At 39.7% G+C, this 16,857-nt stretch overlaps 2 protein-coding genes across 2 annotated transcripts; both read left to right on the plus strand.

Annotated features, from left to right (window-relative positions):
* Window positions 1-254: 254 nt before the first annotated feature.
* On the plus strand, window positions 255-3,104 carry LOC107046870. Its single transcript, XM_015269590.1, has 2 exons — window positions 255-636; window positions 2,281-3,104. The coding sequence occupies exons 1-2, from the start codon at window positions 255-257 to the stop codon at window positions 3,102-3,104; spliced, it is 1,206 nt and encodes a 401-aa protein (XP_015125076.1).
* A 230-nt stretch (window positions 3,105-3,334) lies between these two features.
* On the plus strand, window positions 3,335-4,042 carry LOC107046871. Its single transcript, XM_015269591.1, has one exon. The coding sequence runs from the start codon at window positions 3,335-3,337 to the stop codon at window positions 4,040-4,042; it is 708 nt and encodes a 235-aa protein (XP_015125077.1).
* The last annotated feature ends 12,815 nt before the right edge of the window (window positions 4,043-16,857 follow it).

Here is a 16,857-nt window from a genome sequence, read left to right on the forward strand (position 1 = left end):
AATAGTTGCCGTTAAAATTAAAGTAATTTTCGATCGCGTGGTTTTCGTGGATCATTCGAGAAGCGTTGGATTTTTCGACACGTGCTCGGTAGCGTTATATCGTTCAACGCGCTTGTGTTACCGCGTGTGATATTTTGTGCATCGTGGTGCATCGCTGAGCACCCAGAGACGTTGTGCTGCACCGTGAAAATTATCACGAACAATTTCGCCGTGATTAGTGCACTTTTAGACGATTTTAGTGATTTTTCAGCAAAATGCCTGACGAGCCCGACACAACACAGGCATTGAGACACCTCGTGGTTCGACCGGCACCATTTTCTGCCGAACGTCCGGAGCTTTGGTTTGCTCAACTCGAAGGGCAATTTCACCTCTCAGGTATCGAATATGAACTCGACAAATTCCACATGGCTGCCGTCCACCTCGACACGCATGCCGCAGCTGAGGTTCAGGACATCATACTGCATCCACCTGCTCAAACTCCATATAAGGCATTAAGAGAAGCCCTCGTGGAGAGACTCACGGCTTCACAGGAGGCAAGACTACACCAACTCCTGGACAAAGAGGTTCTCGGTGATCGTAAGCCCTCACAATTTTTAAGACATTTAAAATCTCTTGTCGANAAGGTTCTCGATGATCGTAAGCCCTCACAATTTTTGAGACATTTAAAATCTCTTGTCGACAATATTCCACAAAATATTCTGAAAACAAAATGGCAGTCACGCTTGCCAGCAAATACTCAATCAATTTTAGCGACGCAAGCAGATTGCACACTGGACAAAATGGCGACATTGGCCGACAAATTAATGGAAATATCGTCTCCACCAATTATTAACGCCATTTCTCCAGGTGCTGATCCAGCCGTTGCCACCCTGGAACGGAGATTTTCGCGTCTTGAATTTTGCATTTCTGAACTAGCGAACGCAATAAAAAACAAACGCTCCCGCTCTCACTCACGTTCCAAGTCTCGTTCAAGGCCTCATTCAAGGTCATGCAGTCAAAGATACGAAAAATGCTGGTATCGTTTCAAATTTGGTGAACATGCCACTCGTTGCAGGCCTCCTTGTTCAATGTCGACGGGAAACGAACCGTCGGATCGTTAGCGGCGGTAAACGATCCAATCTTCCGCTCACACCGCCTATTCGTGTCGGAAATTAATACCAAAGTCAAATATTTAATCGATACCGGCGCGGATTTGTGCGTATATCCACGAACGCTTTTCCCTGGAAAAAATAAGGCAACGGAGTACATGTTATACGCAGCAAATGCCACACGGATACATACATACGGCTGTACTGTCCTCTCGCCCAATTTCGGCCTCAGAAGGGATTTTTCCTGGCGTTTCACTATTGCGGATGTCGAAAAGCCAATTATCGGCGCAGATTTTCTCGCGCATTTTGGACTTTTACCTGATTTAAAGAACAATTGTCTATTAGATTCAGCAACCGGTTTATCGATGCGATGTATAGCGTCATTATCGAATATCGGATGGAAATTTTCAATTGACAAAACACACAACGGTCCATCATATCGCAACAACGCCCGGACCTCCTATATCGAGTAAAGCTCGTCGTCTCGCCCCAGACAAATTAACGATCGCACAACAGGAATTTCAGAAAATGATGAAGCTAGGTATCGCTCGTCGTTCAAAGAGCCCCTGGTCTTCACCGCTACACCTGGTGCCCAAGAAATCTGGCGATTGGCGACCCTGTGGAGATTATCGCAGACTTAACGCTCGTACGATACCTGATCGATATCCAGTTCGCGTACTAGAAGATTTTACCGCCAATCTCGCAGGCAAAAAGATATTTTCGACCGTCGATCTCGCTCGTGCGTTCAATCAGATTCCTGTCGCACCGGATGACATCTGCAAAACAGCAATAATTACGCCTTTCGGTTTATTCGAATTTCCATTCATGACGTTTGGACTTCGAAATGCTGCGCAGACATTTCAGCGATTTATCGATGAAGTAACACGAGACCTAGATTTCGTTTTTCCGTATATCGACGACATCTTAGTTGCCTCTAAAGACCCCGAAGAACATAAAAAACACCTTCGTCTCCTATTTCAACGCTTGGCAGAGTATGGAGTTGTCATCAATACCGCCAAATGCCATTTCGGAGAATCGGAAGTCGACTTTCTCGGTTATCGCGTAACGGCGGAAGGAATTCGTCCGCTTCCCGAAAAAGTTGAAGCTATCGTCAACTTTCCTCGACCGGAGAAAATTAAGAAGTTACGTGAATTTCTCGGCATGATTAACTTTTATCGGAAATTTGTTAAAGGTGCTGCAACAACACAGGCACCCCTTCACGAATTTCTTCAAGGTTCTAACGTAAAAGGGTCTCATCCAGTTCCATGGACTACAGAAGGAGAAGCCGCCTTCAATGCCTCTAAGAAACAACTGCAAGATGCAACGCTGTTAGTGTACCCAGATACGTCACTACCGTGGGCTGTTTTTACCGACGCGTCCGAATTTGCTATCGGCGCCGTTCTTCAACAGCGCAGAGGTACCGTCTGGGAGCCGCTTGCCTTCTTCAGTAAGAAGCTTCAACCTTCCCTCAGGAAGCGATGCCCATATGACAGAGAGCTTCACGCAATTTATGAAGCAGTTCGTAAGTTCAGGGATATTTTTGAAGGTCGTCGCGTGACCATTTATACTGATCATAAACCGCTGCTGCATGCTTTCAAACAAAACCCTGATAAAGCAAATCCTTGGCAGTTCCATCGCCTTGATTTTATCGGTCAGTTTTCAACAGATATTCAGCATGTCGCAGGTAAAGATAACGTTGTTGCCGACGCCTTATCGAGAATCGAAGTCATATCCATAGCAATCTCGACGGCCGAACTAGCACAGGCACAAGCNTATCGAAGGCATATCCACAGCAATCTCGACGGCCAAACTAGCACAGGCACAAGCAGCAGATGCCCAACTCCAAGAACGTCTGCAAGACCCGAATGGCGTCCTTCAACTACGACCTATCAACATGCCANCACGTGGCATCGCCGATTCAAGACTTTCCCGGGGGAAGAACAAGACGCTTCGAACACATTCATGTCGACATCATCGGACCATATGTACCGTCCAGAGGTTACCGTTATTGCCTGACAATAATCGACAGATTTTCACGTTTCCCGGAAGCATTCCCGATTTCCGACATTACCGCTGAGACTGTTGCCGGTGTGCTCTACGCAAACTGGATTTGTCGTTATGGCGTTCCGCTTCGGATCACGACAGATCAAGGGACACAATTCGAGAGCCAACTCTTCAACGCTCTCGCTCGACGTACAGGCAGCAGATACATTCGCACGACGGCGTTTCACCCGCAAGCTAACAGCATGGTGGAACGTCTACATCGCCAAATCAAAGCAGCAATACGGTGTCACGAGAGTCCTCATTGGGTAGATACCCTCGCCACCGTGCTTTTTGGAATTCGTTCAGCGTGGAAAGACGATCTTAACGCCACATCTGCCGATATCGTATTTGGAGAGCCATTTCGATTACCAGGAGAATTTCTCGCTCCTGCTCCGAACAATGGCCTACCGGCAGTAACGATTGCCGACAGACTCAGGAACTACTTCGCTGAGCTCGCTCCAGTTCCCGGCACACGACACGGCCAACGTAAGGTATTCGTATTTAAAGAACTCGCCTCATATTCGCACGTTTTTGTTCGTTTAGATGCTGCTCATCATACATTTACGCCACCGTACGAAGGACCACATCGTGTCATATCGCGACACGAGAAGCATTTCGTCGTCTGGATCAATGGTCAAGAAACTGTCGTATCCATTGACCGTCTGAAGCCAGTATTTTCCATTGCCGAAGACGAAGCAGCCGACGCTGACTTACCGGATGACGACAACGATTCAGACGACACTCTATTACAGTCGTCAGAACAATCGACCCCTGGTACGACACCAGATGCCTCACCGCAACCTGGACCATCTAGACGCAGATCATCATCTTGGGCTCCATCGAGTGACGCAAGATCATCTTTGGACCCAACTCCTCGACCAGTACGAAAACGCGTCAGGTTCAGTCAATAAACTCACTCAATATTCAATTTTCTTTTCAAATCACGTATATCGTTTTTAGTGCCATTTTAACGCGTATACATTGCCTATATCGTATATATTGTACATAGCTAACTCCCTCTTTTTTTTCGACACAGAAGGGGAGTATTGTAGCGAAGCTACTTATTTATCGTTCGAATTATTTCACGATATTCTATTCGCACCGGCTTAGCAGCCGAATACCTGACTACGTCACCTCGTGATGATTCGTCATATTTCGGGCACCCTCGATCGGATGATCTAATTGGCTATATCGTCGCGAGAGACAGATTCGTCATAGCTCTCAAGGTGTAAACATCGACACATTCGCTGTGAATAAATTCCATTCGATTTCTACCGTTATAACGCGTGTTATAATTTCATCAATCCGTCCAACATTGCCGAGTATCCCACATTTTTTACTATTTATAGCTTCCCGATAATTTGAGGGATCTTCATTTATGCTTGATAAAAGTGCATGATACACTTCATCTTCCTTTTGTGCTAAATCTATCTCGCCTATATTACTGATAACACTAGTGAAGAAAACATTTCCTTTCACGTCCTCATCAATTTCCAACTCTGAAAAGCTATTATCATTTATTGTTTTATCTTTTATATCAACTGTCTCCACTTTCTTGGTAATGTTTTGTTCTGAAACTTCTTTCTTTGGTCTACCTCTTTTGCGTTTTATCTCTTCCTCCGGTTTTGAAGAATCCTCGGCCTCACCTCGATTCTTGTCGAACTCAACAAACCATTCATCATTATTCTCCATTTCTCCATAGTCTGGAAAATCTTTGATACCGTTTCCCATGTATTTATCCCCATACACTAATTTTTCATTGAATTTAACATAATATTTTCCTAGCTCTGGCTTTAAGAGTTGATACCCTGTTGGAGTATATCCCACCAAGGCCATACCCACACCTCGAGGTCCAAACTTTGGGCCAGCATTTCTAGCAATTTTTACATAACTTAGACTACCGAATCTTTTGATTTGATTAACATCAAAGCTGTGATCAGGTGCGAATCTTTCTAACGGAGTTATCATATCGTTCGATTTATGTGGAGTCCTATTGTAAGCGTAAACTGCAGCAGTTAAGCCCAGATCCTACATGCCCTTTGGCAGTCTCGAGTCAAACATATAACATCGCACCTTTTTCTGGATAGTTTGATTACATCTCTCAGCGACACCATTGTGTTCAGGTGTATCAGGGGAAGCTAACTGTNCGTTCGATTTATGTGGAGTCCTATTGTAAGCGTAAACTGCAGCAGTTAAGCCCAGATCCTACATGCCCTTTGGCAGTCTCGAGTCAAACATATAACATCGCACCTTTTTCTGGATAGTTTGATTACATCTCTCAGCGACACCATTGTGTTCAGGTGTATCAGGGGAAGCTAACTGTAATTCCACCCCTAGACCTTTAAGAAATTCAACTGTATGCCCGCCTGTATACTCTGTTCCCTGATCTGATCTAAGATAACACACTTTCGCGTCATAACCCAGTAAATTACGCGCACTTCTAATGAACATCTCAAGAGAACGTCCTGTATCACTTTTCGCCTTCATTGGATAAGCCATAGCAAATCTTGAGAAGTCATTGATGAACACAGAAATAAATCTGTATCCCTTAGGATGAGTAATTGGAGTAATAGGCCCCATCACATCTGAGTGAACTATTTGCAATGGTGCTGTTGCTCGCCTGCGTACCGATGGGAATGATAATTTATTGAATTAGACGTTAAGCACACCTCACAATCTCTAATGAATTCATCATCAAATTTGACTGCATTTAATTCTTTATTATCTGGGAATTTCTTTTGTAATGCCTTGAGGTAACTCGTTGAGGCATGTCCAAATCTACAATGCCACAACATGACATTCTGATTCTTCAAATAGCTTTCTTTATCAATTGAAAGTTTTGGAAAAACTTCTACCGAATCATCCCATGGTAATTCATCAACATCTTGCAATTTCGTGTCCCAAATGATGTAATCAAAATTTGATTGTTCATAGGGAATCTTTTCTTTAGTAATTATTTTCTCTTTTATTAAGTTTTCACTCGCTTTTTCATTATGCTTTTCTTCCTTTGCCTTTTCTTCAATTTTATTTTCTTCCTCATTACTCTTATCAATTTTGTCTGTTTTTTCACCTGTTTCATTCTGTAAATTTCCTGTGACACTTCTGGTAAGATATCTTCTCACCTCATTCTCACCCCCAGTGACATCAGCAACATTTACTACTACTCGCCTGTTTATTTGCTTGAAAGAATTCTCACTGATAGAGTTTGACTTTACTATTTCTAAATCGATTATCCAGTAAGGTTTTCTGTAAATTCCCGAGATGAAAAGTTCATTCGACAATGGATCAAATATATCAATTTTCTTGTCATCTAAGTAGATTGCTAATCCCATTTCGGCAAATTTTCTTAATGATAGTAGATTTGCTTTAAGAGCTTCTGCAAAAATAACTTTCTCAATTTCTAGTAATTTACCACTCGCCAGTTCAATTTCTATTTTTCCTGCTCCCTCCATTTTTAAGTCCGCTGACTCATTTTTATTCGCACACCCAATTACTCGACAATCTAATTCATTGAATGTTTTAAATATAATCCTAGAGTTTGTTAAATGCTCGGTCGCGCCTGAATCTGCCAGAAAGTCTGTCAGAAACTTATTTCCATTTGTTTGTTGACTATGTGCATAAAAGATCTCAGTACTTGATTGATCATAATTTTCTTTTTCCTTACCTTGATTGGAGTGAGTTTTCTCTGTAGGTTTGTCGGATTTGGATTTCTTGTTTGATTTGTGAGATGACTTAAACCCGTGTTTGTTCTCGCCTCTTTTATAAGAGAACCGACTCTTATCGAATCTTCCTCTTTTACTTGGACCACGTGTTTCACCTCTCATTGGTCTTTTCGTTCCTCTATCGCTACTTCTATATTGATTTTGATAATTGTTTCGATAATTAATTTTTGAATTGGAATTGTAACTTGCAATCTGTTTAGAGTATCCTGAGCCACTTGGTGTATTGTCATTGTGGGGTATATTTGGGCAATCTCTCGCCTTATGATTCCCAAACTGGTTGCACCTGTAGCACAAGTATCCTTTCCCTTTATTGGGACAGTCTGGTCCCTTGTGTCCATATGCCTGATAAGCAAAACACCTTGGCCACTTGTGCTGTGCAAAATTAGCAGTTTTAATATCAGAATCTGAGAGCTCACTTTTCATAGTAGCATCTTCTTCTAATATCGCAATTTTCAATTCGCCAAAAGTCAAGCCCACAACTATAGCTTTCCTTGTTACTTTTTCAATGATTTTAATGTTGGGGAAAGCTTTTATTACTGCATTGTAGAATGCATCTTCCTTTTCGCTTTCACTCAAAGAAATGGTGTCAGGAGCATTTTCATAAGGTGCAATTTTCTCATCAAACACATCGTTAAACTCGCCAGCTGTCATTTTAGCAGGATTGTATCTCATATTATAGAGATCTTGTCTCACCGAGTGTGAAGTTATATTAAACTCAGCCATTTTTAATTCTTTCAGTTTCTTCAATATTTCTTTTGGATCTTGTAATTTGACAACTGTAGGGTGATAACTTCTCCAAATGATTGATCAGAATTTCTCTAACTTTGTGCTTCTGTTCAACAAGAGTTTCCTCGTTCACAGTAACCAGAATTCTCTCATCAATGATGTGTAAAAGTTTATTAGTTTTAATTTCTGACGAGAAATAATCATAGAAATGTTCATACTTCATTTTACTGTCCATTTTGTAATCTCTTTTGAAACTCATTCCCTTGTCAAGCAATTCAATTTGTAACTTATTGGTTACCTCGCCAGCTAATTGACTCAAAGTATTTAGATTGTTTACTTGACTTGACTTTGTCTGATTAATTTCATTGATCTGTTTATTGACTATTGAACTAATTTGAATTTCTTGATTTGGATGCTCATCTGACATCACTCCTCCATTTTTGTCATTGTGCTTTTTGTCCAAGGCACTCAAGAGCTCCTGTACTTCCCTTTTGTCTTGTGCTCTCGCCTCAGCATACAGTCTCACTTGGTTTCTATTCTCTGTTAGACCTTCATACAGTGCTTTTGTTGAAGCTATATTTGAGCCACATAGCTTTTCCACCATGCTCTTCAACTCTGCCAAATGTGTGCCTACAGAGACTGTTTTGACGGTCTTATTGCCGTTAGGCTAAACTGATTCATCGTCTAGATTAGAATTTACCAATTTCCATTTAATATTTACTTTATTATCTGTAATCTTGGATTTCAGTTTGATTTGGTCAGTTTTGTCAACATTAATATTACCTGTGGTTTTCTCGCCCGTTTTCTCGCCTGCACTTATCTCGCCGCCATTCGTCTCGCCTCCAATCAATTCGCTTGACCTGGACTCGCCTGTGGCCCTCGCCTCTGTATTTACCAAATCTTCACTCATTTCACTTGACCCATTCTCGATCACAGCTGTTGTTGACACTTGACTCTTCGGACCGTAACCTGGTAGATACATTGGCTTTTGTTCAGCCAACAATGCAGATTCTAACACAGTTAGACATCTCCATTGATCCTTTGAAAAATCTCTCTTATCTAATTTGAAGAGACTCAAAATTTAGGACTATTTTATCTGGTTACATTTTTTATATTCAGGTCAGAAAACCCAAACTCGACTTGCTAAACATAAACAAACCGAATTCAGAATGAATGTGCTCTTCAGAAAATCTAAACATAAGACCTCCTCCAAACACATTCAAGTCTTTTATGATTGCGAGAGATTGATTTAAATTTCTCAAGCAATTTGACGTCTTAATACTGTGCGTTTCTAATGTGTATAGTATGCTCGCCTATTTACACATATGCCTGATGTCTCGCCTGTTACATATCCAGTTCCTTCGTCTGGAAGTACATGTACTTTATCGTCTATTATTGCCAGGGAGACTACTTCTCCCTCATGGTTTCCTTCGATTAGATGTTGTCTACTTAGGAGTCTCCACACTTCATACAGAAGTTCTTTATCAGCTGTAATTATTTATTTATAAATATCTTCGTCTGAAGATAGCAATTTTAAAATTCAATTTCATTACTTCAACCCGTCAAATATTTAATTTGTTATTCTCGCCTATTAAATATTTCTAAATTCAATATTCTCACCAATTATATATTTTGATTTGGATGCATCCTTAATTTATAAATTTCATTTTTGCCCTAGTGTCTATTGATTTTATTTTATTTCTTTACATTACGCTGGTGGACCCCGCACACACGCAGAACGCGGCTAAGAGAGAGAGAATCCTTTTTTTTTCACACCAATTTTTATATTCACACTAATTTACGTTTTTCTTTCTATTTCTTATTGTTCTCGCTTTGCTCGAGCAATGTGTGTGGGACTGCAGTCGTCCCTCTCTTTCAGACGCACCCGGGTTGCGCGCGTAACTCACCCGTTGCGTCTACTTGTTGAAGCCTGTTGAAACCCGTGCTCGCCTTCACTGCCGAGAAACTATTGTCACGGCGTCACTTGGCTTTCTTCTTTTGTTTTTCACTAAATATGATTTTATTTATGACAAAAGATATTTCTTGCTTTTCAGTGATTGTTTGTGAATTTAATTGGATTTCTTTATTAATTCTTTTCAGTCTAAAAATCTCGATTTCAGGTCGGCGTCGTGGACAATTAATTTCCGGCCGCCATTTTGATCATTTCTATTTTTCGTTCTCACCAATTCACTTGACTTAATTAATGCATTTTTCAGGACTTACATTTTCTCTGAGTACTTTTCATTTTTCTTCCCGTCAGTCGTCACTCACCCAGCTCGCCTCGATTTTTCTCTTTCTGGATATCCCTTTGTATCACGTGTGATCCACCCGGACACGTGCCCGACCGCCCGATAGCGTCCTTTTTGGAATTTCCTATTTATTGCTTTCAATCCTTTAATTTATGATAAATTTTAATCACGCGCAGTAGAAGCGTGCTGGGCCCATAACCTGAAGGGTTATTTAGGATTGAAATAACGATTAAACACAGTGTTATTATCGTAAATGTAATTAAGTTTTATTCAGCAACGTAACACGAGAACGGTCGAGGCACAAGTGGTGCATAGTACGAGTATATCTCATAGAGGCGCGACGGTGCCGTGGCGACACAGTCAGCCACACTGTCGGNTTATTCAGCAACGTAACGCGACAACGGTCGAGGCACAAGTGGTACATAGTACGAGTATATCTCATAAAGGCGCAACGGCGCCGTGGCGACACAGTCAGCCACAGTCGGCAACAAGTATATTGCACCTCTTCTTCAGGGCTCAACGCCCAACGATTATCTAGCTTTCCTGAATGCTCTGGATAAAATGGCCACCAGGGCTCTTTTTCTTTTCCTGTCAAATGCTTTAGCTCTTAGAGAATCTGTTTTAGTTAAGCAATCACCGACATATATTAAGCCTGACCAACTCATTACAAATTATCTGTCATCTATTGTGTCAGAAAATTTAGTGGTAAATCCCGTCTGATTTTTGCTGAGAAGTTATTTTTTCCGCCATTAGGATCTTCAGTGTTAGCTCTATCCTCTACTGCACCTATTATTTATTATCTTTATTTATTATATTTGTCAAGCGATTAATTCCACTTAATTATTAGATATTCATATTTTTTACCTCTTTGTAAAAATTTCATGTACATTTTGAACCCTCCTGCCATAGGGAGTCCACCCCTTAGAGACAGTTAATAAATAAATTTAAAAAAAAATTTTTTTTTGGGATGATTGCGTGAACCCGCTTAAGTCAAGCGATATTGATTGATGTTTTGCAAATGTTGTGATTGAAGCAGTTTTATTTGTTTTTTTCGTTATTATTCGAGCCTTTCGACAAATATGTTTCCATGTTTTTCCATGATTTCTGTGAAGTAAAGATAAGTAAGTGGAAAATTTTTAGATTAGTTTTTTTTTTTTAATGTACGATCGATAATATTGTTGTGATTGTACGAATATTTTGTTGGAGAAGATTTTTTGGGGGAAGATTTGGTCCTTTTTTGGGAGATATTATCCGGGATATTTTGTCCGGGCGAGGGGGGGGGGAAGATTCCCGAAATTCGCTCAATGTCGTAATTGGTGCGCCATCAAAATTTTCTATTTCGCCGTTAATTAACAAGTGAAAAAATTTCCATTCTATTCCAATCTAATTCACTCCTCATTATGCAGGCACAAAAGGCTGGACATCGACTAGTTTCTATTCCTTGAGTATTTAATCGTATGCAATCATAGAATTAATTCCATTCGAAAGATTTACACAACAATACCCTAGTTCTCGCCGTTTTGTAGTAGTATGTGTGCACCATCGTGCTTTTCCTATATCGCACTAATACTCGGAAAAAACCTCCTCTCGTTGCACACGAAGGATTCGTGACATTCCAGGAGGAATAGTCGAGATATGCGGTAGTGTATCGGCCAAGTTGCGCCTCATAATCTCACAACAAAACGACGAGAGCTACCGAGTATCTATATACGACACATCTTCCCCTTCTACTACCCTCAACTGATTTTCCATCAATTAATAAATAATGCGCCCACTTAGACGAAAACTGTTCTTAGTTACACTATATGAATCACCAATCCGCTTTCCACTGATGGAATTATTAATTTAATCCGTTCAATATTTACGAAGATATGCACATAGCAACGAACTGGCATACACATTTTTCGCGTTATCACTATCTTCTAAACGAGAACCGTCACACTCAAGCCATTGAGTTGGCAGCGCAACTCGAATTCTCACTTTCGCATGCAGGAATTGCTAACAGTGCCTTACGTTATATAATGTCATGGAGAATAGAGGGAAGAAGGACAAACGGGGGCTGGTGGGACCCCTAAAATCATGTCACGCAGCGTGTAGTTTAGATTGGTTGCGATGGTGGCGGTAGTAGTCACTCGCGTGGTAAAACAGATCATTAGAATTGTAACATTCATCCTACGAAAAATTTAATGCCCTGACCGTGCAATAATTTGACAATATTATATTGATTCCTCAACCAATATATGTAAAACCCATGTAGAATCTGGAAAAAATGGCAAAAATGTTTTCTGAATGGGAATCCATGAGGGACGATACTTTGAAAAATAATTTATGAGAGAACTATGTAAATAAGCAATAAAAATCCAACTGAGGTAAAAATAGCACTGTGAATGATGAAAAACAAAAGCCGGTAATTCGTTCAAGAGGTATGGAGCATAGGAGGTTTGTTTGTATACACGAGGAGAGCTACCGAGCATCTATACATGACACAACTTCTCCTTCCACTACCCTCAACTGATTTTTCATCAATTAATAAAAAATGTCACTATTTAGACGAAAACTGTCCTTAGTTACTCTGTACAAATCACCAATCCGCTTTTCACTGACGCAATTATTAATTTAATTCGTTGAATATTTACGAAGATATGCACATAGCAACGAACTAGCATGGACATTTTTCGCTTTTCCATTATCTTCTAAACGAAAACGGTCAGACTTGAGCCATTAAGTTGGTAGCGCAACTCGAATTCTTATTTTTCGCATCCTAGGAATTGCTAGCAGTGTCTTACCATGGAGAATAAAGGGAAGGAGGCCAAACCATGGACATATAATACATAGACTGCCAAGAAAAAGTTTTGTTTCATTCCTACTGGCAAGTCGAAGTTTTTGAAAAATACATAGAAATAGAAAAGGAAGCCAAGTCAGGAATTTTGAATAAATGGTAATAGTGCACAATCAGGTTTCTATAAGAAAAATAGTTCTCAATGAAATAAGTATTCCAAAAAAATTCTCCATGAAATAAAAAAACAGTAGGAGCAGAACGAACGTCCTTGGCGCGTTTCAAAGGATGGAGGAGTAGATTGATACTGACAGTGAGTTGAAAAACTCCCCACCAAGAACGTTGGTCCTGCTCCTACTGATTTTTTATTTCACGGAAAATTTTTTTAGAATACTTATTCCATTGAGAACTATTTTTCTTATAGAAACCAGATAGTGCACTATTACCATTTATTCAAAATTCGTGACTTGGCTTCCTTTCCCTGGCAACTTAGTATCCTCGCTGTTACGAGGATGTAACGAGGATGTAGCGAGGATGTTATTTTAATGTGAAAAAGACCGAAAATGACATAAATAGGATCCGAAAATAGTTAAAAAATTGAAAGATGATCGATTTGTTTCAATTAATACAGTTTATTGTGTTATTTTCTAATAATTAGCAGAAATGGGTGAAAGTGTAATTATACCAATACAATCCTCGATCAATGAATGCCCCGAGATGGTGTTAGGGTTAAATGACCGCCCTGGTTGGCCGCGTTAACACCACTGCGATTGCTGCCGCAGCAGTCGCAGGCCAGCCGTCTGCCGAACGAGTCGACAGAAGGGTGTTGCGGCGCATTTTGTTATTTTGTTTTATTTTGTTATTTTAGCAGAAAAAATATTGATATTTTCAATTATTCAATGCTGATGACTGTCAGGGTGGAAAGTAGATACATGTATCTGGAGGGATGAAAGTTGAGGGGGCGAGGGGGAGGGGTCGGAGATTATATTTTTATAAAATTTACACCTCCGAAAACATGCACTGATTTTTTACAATTTTTTAAACAATGAATTTCGGGGAAAATACATGAGTATGCGGATTCTCCGGGGAGTTGAAGACAGCCGCATGTTTCGGAAGGGGTATATTTTGTAACATTGTAGTCTCAGGCCCCTCCCCCTCATCGCCGTCAATTTTCGCCCCTCCAGATATATGGGGCTATCTTCAACCCCCCGGAGAAACCGCATGATCATGTTTTTTCCCCGAAATTAATTTTTTTTTAATTATAAAAAATCAGCTCATGTTTTCGGAGGGGTCAATTTGATAAAAATGTAATCTCAGATCCCTCTCTCTCGCCCCCCAAAATTTTCATCCCTCCAGATACATGCGGCTATCTTCAACCCCTCGGAGAAACCGCATACTCATGTATTTTCCCCGAAATTCATTGTTTAAAAAATTATAAAAAATCAGTGCATGTTTTCGGAGGTGTAAATTTTATAAAAATGTAATTTCAGACCCCTCCCCCTCGCCTCCTCAATTTTCATCCCTCCGGATACATGCGTCTACTTTCCACCCTGACAGTCATCAGCATTGAATAATTGAAAATATCAACATTTTTTCTGCTAAAATAACAAAATAAAACAAAATAACAAAATGCGCCGCAACACCTTTCTGTTGACTCGTTCGGCAGACGGCTGGCCTGAGACTGCTGCGGCAGCAATCGCAGGAGCTGTTAACGCGGCCAACCAGGGCGGTCATTTAACCCTAACGCCATCTCGCAGCATTCGTTGATCGGGGATTATATTGGCATAAATTACACTTTCACTTATTTCTGCTAATTATTAGAAAATAACACAATAAACTGTATTAATTGAAACAAATCGATCATCTTTCAACTTTTTAACTATTTTCGGATCCTATATATGTCATTTTCGGCCTTTTCCACATTAAAATAACATCCTCGCTACATCCTCGTTACATCCTCGTAACAGCGAGGATACTAAGTTGCCAGGGTTTTTATTTCTATGTATTTTTCAAAAACTTCGACTTCCCAGTAGGAATCGAGCAAAACTTTTTTTTGGCCCAGTTTTTTTACAAAAACATTTGTTTTTGTGTTTTTAGGCAGATTTTATTATTTTTTTCAAAATAAGCACAGACTGTTTTTACATCCGGTGGAATTTGTTCTATTCAATTCAATTTAAGGATAATCGGGCGAGGGGGAAATGTAGGAGGTGAGACGGAGGGGTTTTCTATAGTTTTCCCGCAGAAAACCAATCGCGGAACAAAAAAAATTTTCCCATTCGTATTTAAAATTCAGGCAATATTAGAAAGTATCTCCGGTTAAAAATTATTTTTGGAGCCAATCAAACTTATTTGTATCTGTTCCACGCATTGAATGGTTTTCAGATTGTTTTTTTTTTTTAATAAATAAAAAAATATTAATCCATGCGAAAAAGTGTCAATTTCGTCGGTAGTTTTTTTTTTACTAGGAGCTGGTACCACTGGCTCGAGGGAGCTCCAATCACAACGCTTCATTGCTCTCTCTCAAGAGACGTTTAAATTGACCGCGCTACCCCACCCGATCGGTACTCGGGACCTTGCTGCACGTTTGGGCTGCGTGCGCAGAAATGTCATTTTTCAGTACTTTTTTTGCCATTATTAATAAACAATGCTCTTTGGCGACAATCTTTTTCACTCAAAAAATCATTGATCACATGTTCTAAATGTGTCTAAAGTTTCATCACTTTGGCTGCATTTTTTCCGTGGGTTTTGCAGTTTGTTTTTTTATTTCCATAAGATCACGGGATAAATGACCACTTTTTCAAAAATTCATAATAAATTAACCATGCTCCCCAGCAGTCTGAAACATTGCACACGCCTCTTCCATCATTTAATGAATACGTAAAAAAAAGAAAAAAATGGCTGCTATTTTTCTAACCCTCCGGGCTCGCCTGCTTATCCGTAACTCATTCATTTTTCATAAGATAGAAGATTTTCTGAATCAACAATTGAAGGGAAATACACAGTTCTTGTCCAGATTTACTGTCTCCACCGAATTTCAATTTTTAATCATCTGTTAATAATTTTCTAACTTCATTTGGTTCCTCATTCAATTTTTGCTCTGATGATTCCTATGTGGATTGTATTTCTTGGAGAGATGAATTGATTTCCTTATAGGAATAGTTAAACAAAAGGTTCATAAAGAATTATTTTTGAAATCATCTGTTTTTTTCTTGTTTTTAAAAATATTAGGGAAACATTGGGTGGAATGGACTCTTCTGAGTTCTTGTTTCAATATTTATAACCAAGGAACAAATTTACCGATTGAGCTCAGTCTAAGCTTATTACAAAGGGCTGACTGTACTTTAATTTACAAAAAAAACTCTATTTTATCAACAGTTCAATAAGACATCAACATTTTGGAAAGGGTTCAAAGTCTCCATTTAATCCCACCGTCTCCTACTAATTTTTCCTAAATAAACACAAAATTGTTCGCATTTCACTGTTACTTAATTTCGTGAATTTTTTCCCACGGAATGAAAACATTTTCTGTTACACTTGGAGAAAAATAAATATTTTCTTTTCGAATTTAATTATTCACATATATTTAATACTTGATCACATAATATTTTCGACACATCTCACTTTTGTCACATTCCAAACATAAACCGATAGCCTCACAAATAGTGCATAAACTTCCTTTATTTCCGAGTTCCGCATATCAATAGAAATATGGCGGGATGAATTTTCGACGAGAGAAAACAAAATAGAACACCGAGTCGATTTTCCATTTTATTCTAATGAGTGATTTAACGTGAAGAAGAACATTTCCCGTGGTTCTCCATAAAATCATCACAACTCACATTGGAATGCACTGGTGGCAACACTTCAACGTTGGATATGAGGCTCAGTTGGACCGGTGCTGCCAACGTTACCACGTGAATCTCCGACTTTATAATGTTAATCGCGTGAATACCAACTCGTTGCTATGCGCGTATTTTTTTTACTGTTAATCCAAAAAATACGATAGTTACACCGTTGAAAAGCTCATAGGCGATTTATACAGGGTGTTTCAGAAGTACATGTACATCTGAACANGCCAACGTTACCACGTGAATCTCCGACTTTATAATGTTAATCGCGTGAATACCAACTCGTTGCTATGCGCGTATTTTTTTTACTGTTAATCCAAAAAATACGATAGTTACACCGTTGAAAAGCTCATAGGCGATTTATACAGGGTGTTTCAGAAGTACATGTACATCTGAACACCCTAG

The sequence above is a fragment of the Diachasma alloeum genome, unplaced genomic scaffold (genome assembly GCF_001412515.2).
Source record: "Diachasma alloeum isolate Michigan unplaced genomic scaffold, Dall2.0 Dall_scaffold_02722, whole genome shotgun sequence".
NCBI lineage: Eukaryota > Metazoa > Arthropoda > Insecta > Hymenoptera > Braconidae > Diachasma > Diachasma alloeum.

Excerpts from the sequence above, each read along its gene's own strand:
- LOC107046871 (XM_015269591.1), top strand. The coding sequence starts at position 3,335 with ATGGTGGAACGTCTACATCGCCAAATCAAAGCAGCAATACGGTGTCAC.